At 45.8% G+C, this 24,690-nt stretch overlaps 1 protein-coding gene across 1 annotated transcript in view; it reads left to right on the top strand.

Annotated features, from left to right (window-relative positions):
* The first annotated feature begins 370 nt into the window (after window positions 1-370).
* LOC136628939 (lysine-specific demethylase 4B-like) overlaps window positions 371-24,690 on the top strand; it is a 46,639-nt gene continuing 22,319 nt past the window's right edge. Inside the window, exon 1 of the mRNA XM_066605013.1 lies at window positions 371-483. Coding sequence (XP_066461110.1) covers window positions 435-483 — 49 coding nt within the window. The 5' untranslated portion in view covers window positions 371-434. The remainder of the gene's footprint in view (window positions 484-24,690) is intronic.

The raw sequence follows: 24,690 nt of genomic DNA on the forward strand, positions 1-24,690 counted from the left end.
TCTTACAAGCTTTCGGCTGTCCCATCTTGGTATCATGCCAGTGACTGAGAGAAGTAAAAGTTAATTAGCTTCTTCATCTTGGCTGTGGATTGCTCCCCTCTCCGTGGCATCCTGGATGACTGATGAACAACTGCTCACATGAACACCCTATAATGAGGGGAGTGGCAACTTAGTACTACATTTGCATATACATAAAGCATAAAAAGGGTGCCAAGCCAGTTGAGACATGTAATGCACTGTGCAGATCCATAAACAATCAAATTTCAATTCAACAGGCTGTCTTGCACTCCGAAAGTTAACCATACTTGTACCGACACCCTGGGCTTCCCCAGCACTCAAAACAATTCTGCCTGTTAGAAAAGAAGTAATAAATGCGAATGTGCAGAAAGCCAAAGTGCTAAATGGAGGAGCTGAATTGAAATTTGGTGTTATTTATGGATTTGCATGGTGCACTACACCCATCTATGTCTTCTCAGTACACTGGTAAGTAACATGGCCATTTTTCTGTGATTTTGCAAATTTTTTTGTGATTACCTATAGAAAAATATTCATTTAAGCTGTATATTTAATGGGGTAGATATGCTAATGTGATGGCACTTAGACCTTTTAGCAAAATATGCCAAAAGTTGGAGCATTTCTGATACATAATGTCACAATAGGATTTAGACCTATTTATGAATTGAATGCACCTAAAAGAATAATGCGCTCTGCCTTCTTTGACAAGGGAAAATGGCTTATTGGAAAAGGGACATGGTTTAACAGGACAGGGGCGCTAAGCCTGCTCCACACTACACCTCCGCACATCTGACATACAGTACATTTAAGTCAATTGTCACCAAGAGGTTAAGCTCTTTATCTAAATTCTGATGTCTAAAAGAATGTTAGTATTATACAACCACAAGTTATAATTGCGAAGGTCCTCTTTAAAGAAGTCTAGTTGTCAAGAAACGTGTTTAGTTACATTATTAAAAAGTACCAAAGATGCACAAAAATGAAAAGATATGGCCAGCAGCACTTCTCCACTGCCTAAAAATTGCTATAAGGTCTTAAAGTGAGAACTTGTGGTACTTACTGGAAGTTCAGTAGAGAAGATGTGAAAACCACATGTTGCTTCTAATAAGCCTGGCTTGAGCCAATATATTAAAAATGACTACATATTTGTAGTAGACACCAAAAAACTATATGATGTATGTGAAAAATTACAGAACTTGACTATATAACGAGGAATGTTTATTTATAGAAAAAAACTAAAAACCCATACAATTTTAGGCCATTATATATGTGGGGTTCTCTCAACAAAACACCTATTTAAAAGTAATCTGGCCCTGCAACCAGTAGATCACTATTCGCATGCTTCTGCAAACCTCCAGCTATCAGTTGTTATTGTTGGAGGAAGCTTTGGCTGTGAACAAATTCCCCTGCACTGGCCATAGTAAGGGAAATGTACTTTCAGTGGGCTAGCATTTAATAAATAACTGGGGTGAGTCTCCTAGAACAGCAGCTACTCTTAATATCTCCGCTCTCTGGCTACTAGAAGGAAGTCCTATTAGAGCACATGGACTGGTTTGTCTTCTTGACAGTTTCTCTTTATCTTAATGCATTGTACTTCATGTTTATAATAAAATATACCTCCATAATGACTTTATATGTCAAGATTCTTTATGCAAAATATTTAAAATACGTTTAAGGAAAAATGAATTTGTCAGTGGGGTAGTTGTGAATTCGTTGTGCTTCAGAACTCATTTGAATTGGGGCTCGACCCAGGGGCACCTGGGGTTTTCCTGGTTTTCACCCTTGCACCCCACCAATCAGGATCTATTCTTCGCTGTGGGGTTCCCCAGTCTGTTATACTAGAAATAATCTCAGTTGAGAGGTAGCTGATGCACATGGTCAAGATTTCCATAATGCAGAACCGATGTATAGAGGGTGTAGACAGGGATGTAGAAATAGAGCAGAGCCGGAGTCAGGACAAGTGGAATACTTTCACAATGTAGATCAAAGGTCAGGGCTAGCAGCAGATAAGGTAAAGCATAGTCAAATGAAGAGCAATGGTCAGGAATGGAGAGGTCAGGAAAGCTGGGTAGTTCAGGCATTGATCAAATACCAGAAGATCAAATAGAAGCACACTTTCACCTTCACACAGTATAGAAATTGATTGCTCAGACACCTGTTGGTGGGCAGAGTAAATCTAAATAACCCAGGACCTGTGTGTCGCATCCACCCAGGACGTGCTGTATCCGTAACCCACAGATCCCAAATATGTGCAAGCTGTGTAAAAACAATAACAAACCAAAATATTGGAACTCTTTCCCTATCAAAATAACCTCAGGGACAGGGACCTGCCTAAACGCAGACAATTCGCCCTGACACGGACGTATCTGACCTTGTACCTCGGCCCTTAGTTACCAAAATTAACTTTGATGCAGCAGGCAAATGTACAATCCAGAAGCAAGCTCTGACTGAGACTACAGTCAGAGCTCAATTGAAGATTCAACAGCAATTCAGTCCAGCATCAGCCAGACTAAATAGCCCTAGTAATTACCCACAGGTGCAGTTAAGCATGTCTGACCTAATACCACACCCACCAGGGCCAGAATATGTAGAACCATCTGCAAAACCTGCATCAGACTATCAGCACGGCAGCAATCCCAGAACCGCCGCAACACTGTCAGGACTGGTGGTGAATTGGAAAGCTGGGTGCATGCACTGGCCCTTTAAGAGGTGGCCCAGGCATATGGAGACCAGAAAAATGGTAGGAGATGCAGTGTCTGCCACACGGCTGAAAGAGGTGGGGGTGCCATTACAGCCAATGGGGTCCATCCAGCACTGTTTTCTTCCGTCATTGGCAAGGCTAAATTAGGAAGAAAATCCATGGCGGCCTGGGAGCTTTCACAAGGCTCCAGACTGCTATGGCAACAAAACAGCACCTCACAATCTCATCACAGAATCAATTCGGGGCCCCCTCCCGACGTCAAACCATTTAAATGCTGCAATTGATGCTAACCAAGGCATCTAGAAGGTTGAAGGACAGGATCAGATTTATCAACAATTCTTGTCATTGTAGCCATATTGACCAGCCATACATGAAGCGAACTCATGTTAGTAAAGGTCCATTTAAATGGGTTTGTGGTCAGGTGAAGGTCTGAGCTAAATCCCATCTGTAAAAATGTTGTCTTGTGAACATTTCACAATCTTTGGAAAACTATTTACATCATTATTATTATTTGTTAATGGAAAATCCATACCAAACCCCTAAATAAATTCAGACCATATCCTAAAAATTAAGACTGCTCACCAGACCCCCTAAATTCTAGATCCCAGACGAATCACTAAACTCATTCAGACCTGTAAAATTAATTCAAACCCAGGAGCAGAAATTTAAAAAGGAGTTCAAACCCCAGATGAGAACCCTAGAATTCCCATGAAATTACTTAAAGGGGTTCTGACATGAATAATGTTTTTATGCTTTAGCAGCCATTGTTCCCTGGTCTGCCTAATGGACCCAGGGAACCCATGGTTTAATGGCTGCTAAAGCATAAAAAGATAATACTTACCTGTTCTTCTGTTGTTGTTGACATCGGGGGGTCATCTCCCAGCAGGCGCTGTTCCTCCTCTTCTGTCTGCACGAGCCGCGCCGCTCCGGGATCGCGCGCATGCGCAGTGGAGAGGTGCCCTCTGACAGGAGTCAGGAAGGGCTGCGTCTCCACTGCGCATGCGCAGCACTCCGGAGTTCAGCAGGACGGACGGGCCGCCCACAGCAAGCACTGCTTGTGACGTACTTGCTGTGAGCGGCCCGTCCGTTCACCTCGGAAGTGCCTGACGGACGGACCAGAGCAGGAAGCGGTCTTTTTGACCGCTCCTGCTCTGCTTTAAAGGCACAGAAGAAGATGCCGGCTGGAGGGGACATGCCTGGCGATCGGGCCAGGCCAGGCAAGGTGAGTACAATTTTTTTTTTTTTTATGTCAGAACCCCTTTAATAACCTATCCACTAGATAGGTTATAAGTGGAGATAACCGAGCACGCTCGGATAAGCCAGTTACTCGAGCCTCGCTCTTCTCGAGTAACTGCATTCTTGTCCGAGCTTGCTCGGGGGGGGGGGCGGCGGGGGTGAGCGGCGGGGGGTAGCGGGGGGGAGAGAGAGATCTCTCTCACTCTATCCCCCGCTACCCTCCGCCGCCCCCGAGCACGCTCGTACAAGAATGCAGTTACTCGAGAAGAGCGAGGCTCGCTCAAGTAACTGGCTTATCCGAGCGTGCTCGCTCATCTCTAGTTATAAGATATAAGACTTCTGGGACCCCCACTGATCAGGAGAATGGGAGTCCCAATGTTCTGGAATGAATGGTCATGTCTATGAGACTGCCAGAGATAGCCTAGTACAAGTTCTCTGCAACAGTATTTCTGCAGTCCAGTATTATGTAGTACATCCAGGAGTGCCCTAAGCCTTTATACTGCCTGAGCAAAGTGTGAAATAGTGCTTCCCTCCCCCCCCACATACTGCAAAAATAACACTCATTTTACAGGTATGGAAGTGCCAATACACAAAATACTCAACACATATTTGAACCAGCGAGACTTGTTTGAAGTGACAGAGTGATATTGCCCCCAGTAGTGGCCCCAATAGTAAGTGCCCCCCTTAGCGGACCAATAGTAAAAGTCACCCCTCTAATGGCCCCAGTAGGAATAGTGACCCATTAGTGGTTCCAGTAGTAGAGGTGACCCCCTGTTAGTGGCCCCAGTTGTAATAGTGCCCCTACAGAGATACCAGTAGTAATAGTGGCCCATAGTGCACCTCCAACGGGCAGCAACCCGATCTGTGGCACCGATCTGGGGGCGGCAGCCGCTGCTGTTGTAGTCAGTCTGTGACCCGTGACCTCTCTACCCGACGTTAGTGTGGAAGAACATGGATGCTTAGGGATCACACACTGACTACAGAAGCGGTTGCTACCTTCGGACCAGAGCTATAGACAGAGTGAGTTAAACGCTTGTTGAGTTGCTGCCTAGCTGTCTCGCAGCTGGCAGCTATTTTTTAATCGATCATATTAAAAAGCAAATACCGGCCTTGATTACAGGCCAGGTAGCAACCCACCGCCACCCCTCTGAGGTGGCAGGTTCAGGTTGCCGCATGGTAGGGACGCTTCTATGTACATTAAATGGTACCATTGAAAAATACAACTCATCCCACAATATACAAGCTCTTATATGGCTTTGTCAATGGAAAAGTCAAAAACGTTATTTTTTGAAACCGGGGAGGAGAAAACTAAAATGAAAACTGGCCATGTCCTCAAGGGGTTAAGCACCTGGTCTTCATTTGGTGTATATAAAGATATCCTCATCTATTCTATTGGACTATAATTCTGCTTACTAGAGAATTCCAGGAATGTTGGATTCTCCATATCACAAGCATCATTTCACTTTCTTTTCTCCACTTGTTTATGCGGAGCTAGAGTGCCATCTAGTGTATCTACAATGAAAGTAAAAGAGCAGTAAGGACTTCAGCAAAAACAAAAGCATACAAAGATATATTATAACTTTCCCATAGTTGGCTATTAACCAAATATGTCAAAAGAATTTCCTTTTGGGATTCATTTAACGGTCTCACTTATGGTTACCATTTTAAGGCACTCCAAATAACAAGGGCTCACAGAAGAAAAACAGACAATTCTATAATGGGGTTGTCCAGGGTTTGAAAAACATGTCTGCTTTCTTCCAATCGCAGTGCCAGCTTTGTCCATGGGTTGTGTCTGGTATTGCAGCTAAGCTTCTATTCACTTAAATGGAGATAAGCTGCAATACAACCCACAAGCATATAAAAATAATCTTTATTTGCATAGCGCCAACTTATTCCACAGTGCTTTGATGCATGGGGGAGCTACAATCAGGGCGGGTGGTACAGGAGATGTGGGGCAAGGAGTGTACAGAATGGCGTCATTTGAGGGCGAGGACCGTTAGGAGATTTGGTTTGCGTCTTTGGAAAGGTGGGTCTTTAGGGCACGTCTGAAATTCTGTGTGTCAGGGATTGTCCGGATGCCTTGGGGTAGAGCATTTCATAGGGTTGGTGCTGCTCTGGTGAAGTCCTGGTGGCGAGTATGTGAAGTTCATATAAAGGGGGACGTCTAGTCTAACTGTGTTGGCAGAGCGAAGTGTGCGGGCTGGGTGATGTATGAACAGGAGGGAGGTGATGTTTGGTGGTGCAGTGCCATGGAGAGCTCTGTGAGAGAGAGTGATGAGCTTAAACTGAGTTCTATAATGCATGCGCAGTGCAGCGACTGGCATAGTGCAGAGGCATCTGAGAAGCGGCTGGATAGGAAGACGAGTATAGCTGTCGCATTTAGTATGGATTGGCTTGGGGAGAGTCTGGTGCGGGGAAGGCCAATTAGCAGAGAGTTGCAGTAGTCGAGGGCAACACTAGCGTCCTTTGCACTTGCCTGATTCTCTGTTTTGACATATTGCTTCTGACCCTGGCTTTGCCTTCGCCTGATCCCTGGTACCGCGTATTCTCCTGTTGCCGACCCGGACTTCCTGACTTGCCCCTGTGTTTGTTTGTGTCTGTTTGTAAGTCTGACCCCTTGCCCCGCTTCCCTAGTGAGCATAGGGACTGTCGCCCAATTGTCACCCTAGAGCCTAGCCCAGGGGAGCAAGTAGGTAGGGACAGGGGTTGCGGGCAGCTTTTAGGGACTACGGACCTCAGTCCCCTGACAATAATTGGGTTTTTCTTTTGTTTGTTTTGCTCCTATATAATAGTTGACTCTAACCGAGGTGAAAAGGGCATCCAGGGGCAGGTTCCAGTACAAGGCTACTCTTATCAGGGTGATAGTCCTGTATAGGAATAGGAGAAAGGGCTCAACAGGGCCAAGATAGGCAAGGCCCAAGATTGTATGGTTTAGACTGCCTTCATACAAGCTATTTTGCCATGATAAAACGCAGGCCGAAAATCCCGACCATCTGAAGCATTGGATTCCAATGCATTTGTTCAGATGGGTGACTTTTTTGTGTGCATAAAATCGTCTGGCTGGAAAAGATTTTTCATTGTGTCTTTCCAAGATGATGTGTTTCTGTATTATTTTATTAAGATTATTTCTTTCTCTTTTTTGAATGGTAATGGAAAATATTTGCAAAAATCTAAAATAAAAAAGATGTTTGGAAAAAAAAATATCATAGAATAGTTGGAAGGGACTTCCAGGGTCATCTGGTCCAACCTCCTGCTCAATGCAGGATTTATTAAATAATCCCAGACAGATGTTTGTCCAGCCTCTGAAGATTTACATTGAAGGAGAACTCCTGTGGTAACTTGTTCCACTCATTGATTACCCTCACTGTCAAATAGTGTTATACAATATCTAATCTGTGTCTCCTCCCTTTCAGTTTCATCCCATTGCTTCTAGCCTTTCCTTGTGCAAATGACAATAGGGCTGATCCCTCTGCACTGTGACAGCCCTTCAGATATTTGTAGACAGCTATTAAGTCTCCTCTCATCCTTCTTTATTGCAAGCTAAACATTCCCAGATCCATTACCATTCCTCATAGGACATGATTTGCAGACCACTTACCATTCTGGTAGTTCTTTTCTGAACTTGCTTCAGTTTGTCTATGTCTTTTTTTAGTTGAGGTGCCAAAAACTGGACACAGTATTGCAAGTGAGGTCTGACTAAAGAAGTAGAAGTAGAGGGGTATAATTACCTCATGTGATTTAGACTCTATGCTTCTTTTAAAACATCCTAGAATTGTGTTTGCCTTTTTTGCTGCTGCATCACACTGTTGACTCATGTTCAGTCTGTGATCTATTAGTGTACCCACATTGTCACCCTGGACGCAGGGTGACATTCACAACCACTGCTGTTTAATACTACTGTGCAATGTAGAACAGTGAGCACCACGATATGCTGAACAGTAGTACCACTCCAAAGAGAAGGAAGTCTGGCCCTAACCTAACAGGGGGGTGAAGGGTCCCTGCCTAGAAGCGGAGTAATTGCCTTGATAGAAGCGGCCCCACAGTCTTCTTCCTGGGCCCTGATTGTCCCTGTAGCAATGAACCAAACAGCAACGCAATACATAAAAGAAAACAGAAAATACAACTGAAAAGTAAACCACAGCAACTTATCTGGAAGTCGCAGTACACCCAGCACAGAGGAGCTCCACTCTCCACTATTCCTCTATGGAGCTGAATAAGCAGCACTGAGCCAAGGGAGGGGTGAGAATATAAGGCTATTCCACACCTGAGGACTAGCAGAGCAATTAGAGAACCACACCTCCAACCTTCTCCCAGGCATGACTAATCCAGCATGCATCCATGCAGCAAAGAGAGACAGCACCAGCAGTCTCTGAAGATAATGCATTAACCCATGTCCTGCATAACAAGGTGACAGGTCTTGGTTTGTGTCGAGGCCACCATGCCACGACCGACAAACCGCGACATACGTCTTTTTCACATGTGCTGTTTAGCATAATTCCTACCATTCTGTATATGCTTTTTTCATTCTTCTTGGCAAGATGTAGCACCTTGCATTTCTCCTTGAAAAATACCCTTCAGTTATTCACCACCCACTATTCAAGCTTTTCTAGATCTTTTTGAATCCTCTCTCTTCTCCAGTATTAGCTATCCCTCCTAGCTTTATGTCATCTGCAAATTTAATCAGTTTATTCGCTCCTCCAGATCATTTATAAAAATCTTGAGCATTGGGCCCAGGACAGAGCCCTATGGTACCCCACTTGACCCATTCTTACAATTGGATGAGCAGCCATTTATGACCACTCTTTGAGTACAATCACTCAATCTGTTGTGAATTCGCCTAACAATTGCCTTGTCAATACCATATTTGTTGTTTTTAATAAGGATGGTATACTTTGTCAAATGCTTTACTAAATGCAGTAGATATATACTATATCTACTGCATTTGCCTGATCAACCCAGTCAGTGATTCTGTCATAGACAGAAATTAGATTCATCTGGCATGACTTGTTTGTTACAAACCCATTGTCAGGGCTCGAACCCAGGAGTTCCTGCACTCCAAGCAGCAGCTCTTCTTGTTGAGCTATCCAGCCATCTGAACTCCTGTGCTGGACTTAGCCATGTTTCTGTGCTCCTGGTCCAGTTCCCTGACTTGGCTCTACCCTGCCACCTGATTGGACATACATTAAAAGCCTGGTCCCTTCACTGCTTCAGTGCATGATTATTGTGCTCTCTGCCAATATTCTAGCTTCTCTGTCTGCCTCATTCTCCATACTTACAAACTGCTACTATCTGTTACCGACCTTTGGCTTTCCTCTGACTACGCTACCTGCTTGCTCTTTTGTACCACAACCTATATCACCTGTTACCGACCCTCAGCCTTCGTCTGACTATACTATCTGTCTGCTTGGGTTGCAATACAAAAGGCTCTAACCCAGAACCAGACCGCTACTCCTATGCTGGCTCTAGTTAATTACTCTATCCTCATCCAAGTACTTGCATGATGATGATGATTATCCGTTTCAGTCGCATCCGCCCTTCGGTCACTCTATGGATCAATGTTCTCCACACATTTCTGTCTTTCACCGCTTCTTTTAGTTCCGCAATTGACATGTTTGTGGTGGCCTTGATTGTATCTAAGCACTTGCAGCACTTGCATATATGCTGTTTAACATTTGTTGAAAGATCCTTCCCTGTGTAGAAGTTAGGCTCACAGGCTTGTAGGGTCCACCTTTTCCCCTTTTTTGAAGATAGGGACAACATTTGCCCTTTTCCAATCTTCTTGGAATTTTCAAAGATTATGGCGAGTGGTCCAACAATTACCTCTGCTGCTTCCTTTAATATCCTAGGATGTAATTGATCTGTACCTGGAGACTTGAATTCATTTAAGTTAGTTAGGTTCCCTTACCATCTCTCTGCTTATAGATAGCCTGCATTTTTGTATTCCTTCAATAGCACAGTGAAGCTCAGTTGATGTTACATCTACTTTCTCAGAGAAAACAGCTACAAAATAGGAATTTAAAACTTCGGCCTTCGCAACATCTTTATTTTTTTAAACTTGTTTTATTGAAGTTTTAACAAACAAAATTATTAGAAAATTACAATCCACAGTAGATGACAGTTTTATTGCTCATAACACTTGGTGGAAAGGTCTGAAACGTCTCAACATCGTTTTTAACTAATTCACTATTTTCATTCTGTAAACATCATATAGCATCTTTGACTTTTCTTTTGATCTACCCTCATAATTCTTTTTTATTGCTCTCTCGTTTGGCCTCTCTTGCATGCCTCAATTCATTATTAGCTTTAGCTTATCTGACACTTGTCCTATAGTTTTTGCAAACTAGAGATACCCTGTTCTATTGACGGAAACCCTAATATTTTCTGTATATCTATAGCACTAATGAACTTCCAAGAGGTTAATTATCAATTATTCCTTATTTAAAGTATAGTTTATAGGAATAACAGAGTGTATCCATATAATAGTAAGGTCAGCATTTGGTAGAAATGCAAAACAAATCAGTATTGTGTATCACTCCACCATATATAAAATTACACCACAAAAGAATGGAGTGAGAACATACTATATATTTTTTATCATACAAAACACAAATACATTATAAGCATATATTAGGAACAACACATTTAACAGTATTAAAAAATCAATAATAGGTAGGATCACAATAATCATATAAAATGTAAAGTACAGAAAGGAGAAGCTGCATGCAATATGTATATTTTTTAAACAAAGTATGGATGTGGAAATATACAAATAGCAAAATACTATAAAAACATAGCAATGAACAGACTCTCTATATGGACTCCTTAAAAACTTGTAAGAGCATGGTTGCATCCCAACAATGTGTATATCAATGGCATAAGGTAGATCCACCCATGATACAGAAACACCATCATTCATAGGTGGGATCACACTTATCATATAAGATATATGATAAGTAAATAGAGGAGGTAAAGGCTATATTAAAGGGGTTCTGACATGAAAAAAAAAAAATTGTACTCACCTTGCCTGGCCTGGCCCGATCGCCAGGCATGTCCCCTCCAGCCGGCATCTTCTTCTGTGCCTTTAAAGCAGAGCAGGAGCGGTCAAAAAGACCGCTTCCTGCTCTGGTCCGTCCGTCAGGCACTTCCGAGGTCAACGGACGGACCGCTCACAGCAAGCACGTCACAAGCAGTGCTTGCTGTGGGCGGCCCGTCCGTCCGGCTGAACTCCGGAGTGCTGCGCATGCGCAGTGGAGACGCAGCCCGTCCTGACTCTTGTCAGAGGGCACCTCTCCACTGCGCATGCGCGCGATCCCGGAGCGGCGCGGCTGCTGGAGGAAGAAGACTGCCTGCCGGGAGCTGACCCCCCGATGTCAACAACAACAGAAGACAAGGTAAGTGTTATCTTTTTATGCTTTAGCAGCCATTAACCCATTGGTTCCCTGGGTCCATTAGGCAGACCAGGGAACAATGGCTGGTAAAGCATAAAAAAATTATTCATGTCAGAACCCCTTTAAGTGCAAGTGCATAGATATACAAATGATGGAAAAGTATTGCAAAACTTAGCACTAAATCTCTCTCTCAAAACACTCCTAAAATTATAATTTTATGATTACGCGTCAACCATGAATATGCCAGAAGCATAGAGGGAACCTACCTATGATGCAGAAACACTTCGACGCTCGTTTTTACCTCTTTGTCAAAGAGGTTCCTGAGGAGTTTGGGTGCTGACTGACTCCTGATCCTTCTGCTTCTTTAGGTCACATCCTTTCATTCCTCTGCTTCTGCAGATACACAGAATTTTTTTTCTTTCAATTCTCTAAAGAGTCACATTTTCCTAAATTTGTTTCAATGTAGCTATTCTCTCCTGAAGACTTTGCACCTTTTCCTCCAATAAAGACACAAGCTTGCATTTCTGTCAGGTGAAGTTTGATTTTTCCTCTGATAGGTCTGTAAACAAATAGCATATGTTACAGCTCAACGTAGGGTTCCTCTCCCCTTCCATGTTGATATCCACTTCCAAACATCTAAAAGTCAAAAAATCTTGTGATAATATATAACCTATAAGATGTTACTAGCTGTAAAACTGCACGCGTCTCACAGTGACTTTCCGCTCTTCCTACAATGCACCGGGAATATGCATAATATCTTCTTACAGCTCCAATCTCTGGTCTGGTGATGTCCTCCGAGCAGCTGGACCCAGCTAAACCCAACAATCATCCCACTCATAGCATCTCTTTGCTCCTCCCACAATTCATTGGGAATATGCAACTTATTTTCCTGGAGCTTCAGCTCTTTGGTCTGGCGAAGGGCTAGACTGAGGGTTCTCATTTCTCATAAATTGGAAGATGTCCAGATGATATTCATGGGCCATGAACTCTGGATTCACTGGCTCCCATAATGTGCCCCCCAAACTTGGCTTAATGCATCTTTAGTAATTACTACTTGTGGTCTCATTTGAAAGCATCATTCAATTGTCAAATTCAACGAAGAATTGGTTGTGTCTGAATGCTCAGTGAAAGCTGAATTTGAAGATATACTAATTTGTGATCCTAAACAGACAAGATTTCCTGCTGCAATTCTTAAATGTGAGCTTTAACAGCATTGACGGCACAGTCAGTAATGACTGCAGCATCTACAGGTTAAACGGCATGGAGAAGTGATTAGATGAGCAAGTGCTAGGAAAAAAGATCCCCATATGTGACAATCAGAGAGTACATATGTTCATTGATTGATGAGGAGATGATGACATGAAGAAAAGTCCATGTCATCCCCCTTCCTTGGAGGAACAGGAAAATCACATCATTCTCTGCCTTCCCCATGCTTCTCTGCTCTGTATACACTGCACACAGATATAACAACTGTACATTCAGTATTCCTGTAGATCCGGTTCTGTCAGTGTTGCGGACATGCTTTTGGTGTCATTTTAAATCCAAGAAAAACACCAAAACCATGTTGTTATTAGTGATAGAGCCAGAGCTACAGTCGTCTGAAGTAGAACAAGCTCAGTTCATCCAAAAGTGTAATGTCCTTTCCCTTTAGAATGAGCTCTGTTTGTGGTAAATTGTAGGTGAAAGAAGGTAAATGTGATAGATTGCAGTGGCATCTCTTCAGAAGGGTATCAGTTTTTCTGTCCATTTGGGTCTTTTAATAATGTAGTGTCGACTAACGCAAAAAAGGAAGATAGTCTGGTCACAGCAGGTCCACCTCGCCTGGGAAGTCTAGGTTGTATACAATTTTCAATCCAAAACCAAGATGCAACTTTTTATCTGGCCTTTTCCACTCGATTTCTATAAAGGTATTTAAAGAGGTCGTCTGCCCATTTTTTCACAGATGAGCAGCCAACAACTATTTATGACCTATGCAGAGGTCATCTGTGAAAAAATGGGCAGATAACTTTTAAGACATCATAACTTAGCAACAGATTTGCTTTCTTTGGAGAATAAAGTGTTTTTTTTTCTGCAAAGTTAGTAAAACATACAAAAAGTACAGGGCGGGCCACAGAAAAGTAGTCCAGCACCACTTTCCTATGAAAGCCAACTTAAAGAAAATCTATCATTGTTGCCGATAGCAATCAATCACAGCACAGCTTTAATGTCTTATACTACTAAGGTAAAATAAAAGCTGCACTGTGATTGGTTACTATGGGCAGCTTTCGTAAGAGTGTGGTACTGGGCTACTTTCCATGGCCTACCCTGTATATGAATTGGAAATTACTGTAATTCCACAGACCCGTGGAATAAAATTCATTATACTGCATGATAAACACTGTAAGATTTTAAAAAAGCCAAAATTGCAGTTTCTAATTACGACACCTCATGAAAACAATGTAAAAGTGATCAAAAAGCCACACACACTCCAAAATAGTACCAATGAAAACGTCAGCGTACCCCGTAAAAACAAGCCCCCACGCAGCCCCGTATATGGAAAATAAAGAAGTTATGTCTCTCTGAATATGACAGTGCAAGAAAAAAACTAAATTCTATGAAAAATACTTTTTTCGTGCAAATGCAGAAAAAATGAAAAACAAGATATATATTTTGTAGCACTACACTCGTTCTGATGTGCAGAATAAGGATAACATATCATTCATACTGTATAGTGAATGATGGAACGATATAAAAAAGAAAAAAGTCAAAGTTGCTTTTTATTAAGGGCGCCTAAAAACACAATAAAAGCAATCAAAAATTTATCTGCACCCCAAAATGAAAACGTCGGCTTATCCCACAAAAAACAAGCCTTTACGCAGTGTAGCAGATGGAAAAATAGAATAGTTATGGTTCTCTGAATATGGCAATGAAAAGTCATTTTATTGACTAAAAAGAGGAAAACAAAGACCTGTATAAGTTTAGCATCGCTGTAATCATAGTGGCCCGTAGAATAAGGTTAAGATCATTTATACCGAACAGTTAATGCAATGAAATGAAACCAGTACGACAATGATGGAATTACTGTTTTTCCACTTTACTCCCTTCCAAAAAATTATCAAGCCCTGATGTACTCCACACAGCGTAGATAACCCCCACTTATTAACTGTGATACCAGAAGGACCCTGAACAATACAACTACTTATAGTCCTAGATGACTATCGTAAAGGGTGTAGCTTCCAAATTAGGATCACTTTTTGGGGAGTTCTCCTTCTCTTTTGAGCCTTGCCCTGCATCCAATCAAACAACAGGTTATAGCCACATATGGGGTATTTCCTTATTCAAGTGAAATCAGGTAGGAAATGTTGGAGTGCCTTTTCTCATATTGCCTCTCATGCAAATAACAAATTTGAGGCTAAACCAGTCTTTTTTTTTTAAGTTGCAATTTTTCATTTTCATGGTGCAATGTTAACAACTACCACCATATGGCTGTTGGTCAAAACACTCACTATGTCCGTTGATGAGTTTCTTAGGGGTCTAGTTTTAATTGCAAAACAGGAGTCAGTTTTGGTGTTTCCACTGTTTGGGGTATTTCAGGGGCTTGCAAATGCGATATGGCTTCCATAAATTATTGCAAAAACCTCTGAGAGCTCCTTCCCTTCTGAGCCCTGCCATGTGCCCGAACACCAGTTTAGATCCACATATGGGGCATTTGCATACTCGGGAGACATAGGGTAACAAATTGTGGTCATTTTTCTACTATTGAAGCTTGTTAACATGAAAAATTTGGGGCCAAACCTATGTGTTTTTGGAAAACAATCACAGTTTGCTCTACTGGCTAACACGGTATTAAACCTTTTTGGTTGTTGTTGTTTTTTGGAAAAATTATACTTATTTAATTAAAAGGCCAAATTTCAAAACACCTGTGGGCTTAAAACACCCACTACACCCCTTTATTAATTCCTTGAGTTGTGTAGTTTCCAAAATGGGGTCTTTTAAGGGGGGCTTTTTATATTTTGGTACCCCAAGGCCTCTGTAAACCTGTAATGGTGCCTGGAAAGTTTTCCAAAAAAAGTGTTAGGCCTCTCTCACACAAGCACTTTTTACCGCGATTAATGCAGCGTTTTGATGCAAATCCCTGGCATGTTGGTGTGAGCTGTGTTCAGTCCTGCTGTGTTTCATTTGTCATTTAGGTAGAGATGAGCGAACACCAAAATGTTCGGGTGTTCGTTATTCGTAACGAACTTCCCGTGATGCTCGAGGGTTCGTTTCGAACAACGAACCCCATTGAAGTCAATGGGCGACCAGAACATTTTTGTATTTCGCCGATGCTCGCTAAGGTTTTCATGTGTGAAAATCTGGGCAATTCAGGAAAGTGATGGGAATGACACAGTGACGGATAGGGCAGGCGAGGGGCTACATGTTGGGCTGCATCTCAAGTTCCCAGGTCCCACTATTAAGCCACAATACCGGCAAGAGTGGGCCCCCCCCCTCCCAACAACTTTTACTTCTGAAAAGCCCTCATTAGCATGGCATACCTTTGCTAAGCACCACACTACCTCCAACAAAGCACAATCACTGCCTGCATGACACTCCACTGACACTTCTCCTGGGTTACATGCTGCCCAACCGCCCCCCCTCCCCCCCACAGCGCACACCAAAGTGTCCCTGCGCAGCCTTCAGCTGCCCTCATGCCACACCACGCTCATGTCTATTTAGAATTGCGTCTGCCATGACGAGGGACCGCAGGCACACACTGCAGAGGTTGGCACGGCTAGGCAGCGACCCTCTTTAAAAGTGGCGGAGCGATAGCCCACAATGCTGTACAGAAGCAATGAGAAATAGAATCCTGTGCCACCGCCATCAGGAGCTGCACACGTGGGCATAGCAATGGGGAACCTATGTGCCACACACTATTCATTCTGTCAAGGTGTCTGCATGCCCCAGTCAGACCGGGCTTTTTAATTCATAGACACAGGCAGGTACAACTCCCTATTGTGAAGTCCCTGTCGACCCACAGCATGGGTGGCTCCCTGGAACCCACTGGCGGTACACAGAAATATCCCATTGCATTGCCCAACACAGCTGAGGTAGTAATGTCGTGCTTAATGCAGGTGGGCTTCGGCCCACACTGCATGCCCCAGTCTGACTGGGGTTCTTTATAAGTGTACAGATGTAGTAAAAACTCCGTGTGCACCTACAGCATGGGTGGGTGCCAGGAAGCCACCGGCGGTACATAGAAATATCCCATTGCATTGCCCAACACAGCTGAGGTAGTAATGTTGTGCTTAACCCTTTCCAATCCAATTTGTATATGGTTTTCCTAGGGGGCTTACTCTTTTTCTGCTGTTATACAACGGCGCTATATGCTGGCTAAAGCCAGTACTGCATGAGCTGACACGTAGGATAGGCTCCGACAGCAGAGAGGCTGGCAATATACAGTAAGAGAACCCCGACGGACGTCTACCAACAACGGAGCTGTACAGCCTTAAACCCTAATGTCTTCACAGGTCACACAGTGGACTGGAAAGGGTTAATGCAGGTGGGCTTCGGCCCACACTGCATGCCCCAGTCAGACTGGGGTTCTTTACAAGTGGACACATGTAGGTTTAACTCCCTGTGGACCCACTGCCTGGGTGGGTGCCAGGAAGCCACCGGCGGTACATAGAAATATCCCATTGCATTGCCCAACACAGCTGAGGTAGTAATGTCGTGCGTAATACAGGTGGGCTTCGGCCCACACTGCATGCCCCAGTCAGACGGGTTCTTTAGAAGTGTACAGAAGTATTAAAAACTCAGTGTGCACCTACAGCATGGGTGGCTCCCTGGAACCCACCGGCGGTACACAAAAATATCCCATTGCATTGCCCAACACAGCTGAGGTAGTAATGTCGTGCGTAATGCAGGTGGGCTTCGGCCCACACTGCATGCCCCAGTCAGACTGGGGTTCTTTACAAGTGGACACATGTAGGTTTAACTCCCTGTGGACCCACTGCCTGGGTGGGTGCCAGGAAGCCACCGGCGGTACATAGAAATATCCCATTGCATTGCCCAACACAGCTGAGGTAGTAATGTCGTGCGTAATACAGGTGGGCTTCGGCCCACACTGCATGCCCCAGTCAGACGGGTTCTTTAGAAGTGTACAGAAGTATTAAAAACTCAGTGTGCACCTACAGCATGGGTGGCTCCCTGGAACCCACCGGCGGTACACAAAAATATCCCATTGCATTGCCCAACACAGCTGAGGTAACGTCAGCTGTAATGCAGGTGGGCTAAAAATTAATTTGATTACACTGTAGGCGAGGGCCCACAAAAATTGCTGTATCAACAGTACTAATGTACATCCCAAAAATTGGCCATGGCCAGCCAAGAGGGCAGGTGAAACCCATTAATCGCTTTGGTTAATGTGGCTTAAGTGGTAACTAGGCCTGGAGGCAGCCCAGTGTAACGAAAAATTGGTTCAAGTTAAAGTTCCAATGCTTTTAAGCGCATTGAAACTTATAAAAATTGTTCAGAAAAATTATTTGAGTGAGCCTTGTGGCCCTAAGAAAAATTGCCCGTTCAGCGTGATTACGTGAGGTTTCAGGAGGAGGAGCAGGAGGAGGAGGAGGAGGAATATTAGACACAGATTGATGAAGCAGAAATGTCCCCGTTTTGGATGGTGAGAGAGAACGTAGCTTCCATCCGCGGGTGCAGCCTACGTATTGCTTACGTATCGCTGCTGTCCGCTGGTGGAGAACAGAAGTCTGGCGAAATCCAGCCTTTGTTCATCTTGATGAGTGTTAGCCTGTCGGCACTGTCGGTTGACAAGCGGCTACGCTTATCTGTGATGATTCCCCCAGCCGCACTAAACACCCTCTCCGACAACACGCTAGCCGCAGGACAAGCAAGCACCTCAAGGGCATACAGGGCTAGTTCAGGCCACGTGTCCAGCTTCGACACCCAGTAGTTGTAGGGGGCAGAGGCGTCACCAAGGATGGTCGTGCGATCCGCTACGTACTCCCTCACCATCCTTTTGCAGTGCTCCCGCCGACTCAGCCGTGACTGGGGAGCGGTGACACAGTCTTGGTGGGGAGCCATAAAGCTGGCCAGGCCCTTAAAGACTGTTGCACTGCCTGGGATGTACATGCTGCTCGATCTACGCACATCCCCTGCAACATGGCCCTCGGAACTGCGCCTTCTGCCACTAGCGCTGTCGGCTGGGAATTTTACCATCAGCTTGTCCGCAAGGGTCCTGTGGTATAGCAACACTCTCGAACCCCTTTCCTCTTCGGGAATGAGAGTGGGCAGGTTCTCCTTATACCGTGGATCGAGCAGTGTGTACACCCAGTAATCCGTAGTGGCCAGAATGCGTGCAACGCGAGGGTCACGAGAAAGGCATCCTAACATGAAGTCAGCCATGTGTGCCAGGGTACCTGTACGCAACACATGGCTGTCTTCACTAGGAAGATCACTTTCAGGATCCTCCTCCTCCTCCTCCTCCTCAGGCCATACACGCTGAAAGGATGACAGGCAATCAGCCGGTGTACCGTCAGCAGCGGGCCAAGCTGTCTCTTCCCCCTCCTCCTCATGCTCCTCCTCCTCCTCCTGTACGCGCTGAGAAATAGACAGGAGGGTGCCCTGACTATCCAGCGGCATACTGTCTTCCCCCGCCCCCGTTTCCGAGCGCAAAGCAGCTGCCTTTATGGTTTGCAGGGAATTTCTCAAGATGCATAGCAGAGGAATGGTGACGCTAATGATTGTAGCATCGCCGCTCACCACCTGGGTAGACTCCTCAAAATTACCAAGGACATGGCAGATGTCTGCCAACCAGGCCCACTCTTCTGAAAGGAATTGAGGAGGCTGACTCCCACTGCGCCGCCCATGTTGGAGTTGGTATTCGACTATAGCTCTCCGTTGTTCATAGAGCCTGGCCAACATGTGGAGCGTAGAGTTCCACCGTGTGGGCACGTCGCACAGCAGTCGGTGCACTGGCAGCTTAAAGTGATGTTGCAGGGTGCGCAGGGTGGCAGCGTCCGTGTGGGACTTGCGGAAATGTGCGCAGAGCCGGCGCGCCTTTACGAGCAGGTCTGACAAGCGTGGGTAGCTTTTCAGAAAGCGCTGAACCACCAAATTAAAGACGTGGGCCAGGCATGGCACGTGCGTGAGGCTGCCAAGCTGCAGAGCCGCCACCAGGTTACGGCCGTTGTCACACACGACCATGCCCGGTTGGAGGCTCAGCGGCGCAAGCCAGCGGTCGGTCTGCTGTGTCAGACCCTGCAGCAGTTCGTGGGCCGTGTGCCTCTTATCGCCTAAGCTGAGTAGTTTCAGCACGGCCTGCTGACGCTTGCCCACCGCTGTGCTGCCACACCGCGCGACACCGACTGCTGGCGACATGCTGCTGCTAACACATCTTGATTGTGAGACAGAGGAGGAGGAGGAGGAGGAGGGTGCTTTAGTGGAGGAAGCATACACCTCCGCAGATACCAGCACCGAGCTGGGGCCCGCAATTCTGGGGGTGGGTAGGACGTGAGCGGTCCCAGGCTCTGACTCTGTCCCAGCCTCCACTAAATTCACCCAATGTGCCGTCAGGGAGATGTAGTGGCCCTGCCCGCCTGTGCTTGTCCACGTGTCCGTAGTTAAGTGGACCGTGGCAGTAACCGCGTTGGTGAGGGCGCGCACAATGTTGCGGGAGACGTGGTCGTGCAGGGCTGGGACGGCACATCGGGAAAAGTAGTGGCGACTGGGAACTGAGTAGCGCGGGGCCGCCGCCTCCATGATACTTTTGAAGGACTCCGTTTCCACAACCCTATACGGCAGCATCTCAAGGCTGATGAATTTTGCGATGCGGACGGTTAACGTTTGAGCGTGCGGGTGCGTGGCGGCGTACTTGCGCTTGCGCTCGAACACTTGCGCAAGCGACGGCTGAACGGTGCGCTGAACTACACTGCTGGATGGGGCCGAGGACAGCGGAGATGAGGGTGTGGGTGCAGGCCATGAGGCGGTAGTGCCTGTGTCCTGAGAGGGGGGTTGCATCTCAGTGGCAGGTTGGGGCACAGGGGGAGAGGCAGGGGTGCAAACCGGAGACGGTGAACGGCCTTTGTCCCACCTTGCGGGGTGCTTGGCCATCATATGTCTGCGCATGGTGGTGGTGGTGAGGCTGTTGGTGTTGGCTCCCCGGCTGAGCTTTGCGCGACAAAGGTTGCACACCACTGTTCGTCGGTCGTCAGGCGTCTCTGTGAAAAACTGCCAGACCTTAGAGCACCTCGGCCTACGCAGGGTGGCATGGCGCGAGGGGGCGCTTTGGGAAACACTTGGTGGATTATTCGGTCTGGCCCTGCCTCTACCCCTGGCCACCGCACTGCCTCTTGCAACCTGCCCTGCTGATGCCCTTGACTCCCCCTCTGAAGACCTGTCCTCCTGAGTAAGCGTTGCACACCAGGTGGGGTCAGTCACCTCATCGTCCTGCTGCTCTTCCTCCGAATCCTCTGTGCGCTGCTCCCTGGGACTTACTGCCCTTACTACTACCTCACTGCAAGACAACTGTGTCTGATCGTCATCGTCCTCCTCACCCACAGAAAGTTGTTGAGACAGTTGGCGGAAGTCCCCAGCCTCTTCCCCCGGACCCCGGGAACTTTCGAATGGTTGGGCATCAGTGACGATAAACTCCTCTGGTGGGAGAGGAACCGCTGCTGCCCAATCTAAGCAGGGGCCCGAGAACAGTTCCTGGGAGTGTTCCCGCTCCTGAGCAGGTGTCATTGTAGTGGACTGAGGAGGCTGGGAGGAAGGAGGAGCAGCAGACAGAGGATTCGGATTGGCAGCAGTGGACGGCGCAGAACTGCGGGTAGACGATAGGTTGCTCGAAGCACTTTCTGCCATCCAGGACAGGACCTGCTCACACTGCTCATTTTCTAATAACCGTCTCCCGCGTGGACCCATTAATTGGGCGATGAATGTGGGGACGCCAGAAACGTGCCTCTCTCCTAATCGCGCAGCAGACAGCTGCGACACACCTGGATCAGGAGCTTGGCCTGTGCCCACACCCTCACTTGGCCCTCCGCGTCCTCGGCCACGTCCACGTCCACGTCCTCTAGGCTTACCCCTACCCCTCAGCATGCTGTATTACCAGTGATTAGATTTCCCAGGCAGGAAATAAATTGGCGCAAGACTGCAGGCCAAATATAATTTTTGCCCTTTTTGGAAAACGAAAGGCCCCACTGCCTCTAGTGAATGAATTATCTAAGTTTAATAACTGTGCTGTGTCCCTGCTTATGTGTCACAGAACGTGAGGGTAGCAGAGTTATTATAACTCTTGGAGAGCAGGTATTTTTTTTTCCCAATTAAGGAAAGCAAATGGCGAACCCAGCAGTAAAGCGTAGCTGGCTGCGTATGATTTAGCAATGTTTTTCACGCAGCTCACACGTCTACACAGGCGTAAGGACGGACACAGGCTGGACAAATAGATTTCTTTTCAGTTTTTTCCCACCAACAGGCAGCACTGCGTATATTCAATGAACCTGCGAAGTTTAATAACTGCGCTGTGTCCCTGCTTATGTGTCACAGAACGTGAGGGTAGCAGAGTTATTATAACTCTTGGAGAGCAGGTATTTTTTTTCCCAATTAAGGAAAGCAAATGGCGAACCCAGCAGTAAAGCGTAGCTGGCTGCGTATGATTTAGCAATGTTTTTCACGCAGCTCACACGTCTACACAGGCGTAAGGACGGACACAGGCTGGACAAATAGATTTGTTTTCAGTTTTTTCCCACCAACAGGCAGCACTGCGTATATTCAATGAACCTGCGAAGTTTAATAACTGCGCTGTGTCCCTGCTTATGTGTCACAGAACGTGAGGGTAGCAGAGTTATTATAACTCTTGGAGAGCAGGTATTTTTTTTCCCAATTAAGGAAAGCAAATGGCGAACCCAGCAGTAAAGCGTAGCTGGCTGCGTATGATTTAGCAATGTTTTTCACGCAGCTCACACGTCTACACAGGCGTAAGGACGGACACAGGCTGGACAAATAGATTTCTTTTCAGTTTTTTCCCACCAACAGGCAGCACTGCGTATATTCAATGAACCTGCGAAGTTTAATAACTGCGCTGTGTCCCTGCTTATGTGTCACAGAACGTGAGGGTAGCAGAGTTATTATAACTCTTGGAGAGCAGGTATTTTTTTTCCCAATTAAGGAAAGCAAATGGCGAACCCAGCAGTAAAGCGTAGCTGGCTGCGTATGATTTAGCAATGTTTTTCACGCAGCTCACACGTCTCCACAGGCGTAAGGACGGACACAGGCTGGACAAATAGATTTGTTTTCAGTTTTTTCCCACCAACAGGCAGCACTGCGTATATTCAATGAACCTGCGAAGTTTAATAACTGCGCTGTGTCCCTGCTTATGTGTCACAGAACGTGAGGGTAGCAGAGTTATTATAACTCTTGGAGAGCAGGTATTTTTTTCCCCAATTAAGGAAAGCAAATGGCGAAGCCAGCAGTAAAGCGTAGCTGGCTGCGTATGATTTAGCAATGTTTTTCACGCAGCTCACACGTCTCCACAGGCGTAAGGACGGACACAGGCTGGACAAATAGATTTCTTTTCAGTTTTTTCCCACCAACAGGCAGCACTGCGTATATTCTATGAATAATAACTGTGTTGTGGCCCTGCCTATACAATTCTTTCCCTGCAGTATCAATGGAGGGTGCAATGCTCTGCAGAGGCGATTTTGAGAAGCCCAAAAAAAATGCAGCACAGCCAACAGCAGCCTGGACAGTACTGCACACGGATAAATATGGCCCTAGAAAGGACCGTTGAGGTTCTTGAAGGCTACACTCACTCCTAACACTCTCCCTGCCTATGCAGCACTTCTGTCCCTAATGCCAGGTGCAACGGTCTGCAGAGGCGATTTTGAGAAAGAAAAAAAAATCCCACTGCTAACAGCAGCCAACACACAGCTATCAGTGGCCCTAATAAGGACCTTTGGGGGGTCTTGAAGCCTACACTAACTACCAATTCTTTCCCTACAGCAGCTCCGGTATAAACAGCACTGTCCCTCATCTAACTCACACCGCATCTGAGGCGAGCCGCGGGAGGGGCCGACTTTTATATTAGGCGAACACCTGATCTCGCCAGCCACTCACAGCAGGGGGGTGGTATAGGGCTTAAACGTTGCAGGGGGAAGTTGTAATGCCTTCCCTGTCTTTCAATTGGCCAGAAAAGCGCGCTAACGTCTCAGGGAAGGAAGTGAAAGTAACCAGAACACCGCATGGTGTTCGTCACGAATAACGAACATCCCGAACACCCTAATATTCGCACGAATATCAAGCTCGGACGAACGCGTTCGCTCATCTCTACATTTAGGTCTAGGTAGGTCCCTAGGTTCCAGCATGGGGACGTCCTTGTCGGGACGATCAGCTCGCATGCAGGCAAGTTTCATGTGGAAGTTGGCTCCTTAGAGTAGGGACCCACGAGACGAGGACCCTTGAAGTGGGCTCGTGGGCTTAAGTATCTTTGCCAAAATACGAACCAATACCTTGCATTGTATCTATTTACATCTGTTTATGCGTGCGGGTATTGCTTGGTCTTGTTTTGGGCGTTTGACAGTCAGTGTGTTATGTCTATCCATGAGTTACATCTCCTGTTTCCGAGTTCCACCAGAGTTCGCCAGTTTGTGAGTCTGAATGACCTAACAAAAAGTTGTATATTTTAAACACCAGCTGAACTGACGAAGGGGTTATCCCTGAAACGCGTTTTCATAAGCTGATCATGTACTTTATTAAATAAAAGAAGTTTCCCAAACCTTTGGTCACTTCCTATTTGCTTTAACCTGGAGTGTTGCGCCTTCTGCACTGCCAGTTTTTTAGTTCTATTCTCTTACTCTATCACACCCACCCAGGTGGTGCGTTATCTGGTCAGGTAGCACCTCCACTATTGAAGTTACCACTTCACTCTCTTCACCATTTTTACAGTATCATTTTTCACAACAAACACAACTCTACGGGTTTTGCTCCACCCATTTTTTTTCCTCCTCGTCCACATAACAGAAAGTTAGGCGCCAAAATCCGCAAGGTCCTCTTGAATTTCTGAGGCTTGTGTTTAAGTCATGGTGCGGACTTGGGCCATATGTGAAATATTTCCTGAGGAGTATGGGTGCTGACTGACTCCTGATCCTCCTGCTTCTTTGGGTCACATGCTTCCATTCCTCTGCTTCTGCAGATACCCTGAATTTTCTTTTTTATTCATTTCTCTGAGGAGTCACATTTTCCTTAATTTGTTTCAATGTAGCTATTCTCTCCTGAAGACTTTGCACCTTTTCCTCCAATAAAGACACAAGCTTGCATTTCTGGCAGGTGAAGTTGGATTTTTCCTCTGATAGGTCTGTAAACATATAGCATATGTTACAGCTC

The sequence above is a fragment of the Eleutherodactylus coqui genome, chromosome 5 (genome assembly GCF_035609145.1).
Source record: "Eleutherodactylus coqui strain aEleCoq1 chromosome 5, aEleCoq1.hap1, whole genome shotgun sequence".
NCBI classification, from domain to species: Eukaryota; Metazoa; Chordata; class Amphibia; order Anura; family Eleutherodactylidae; genus Eleutherodactylus; species Eleutherodactylus coqui.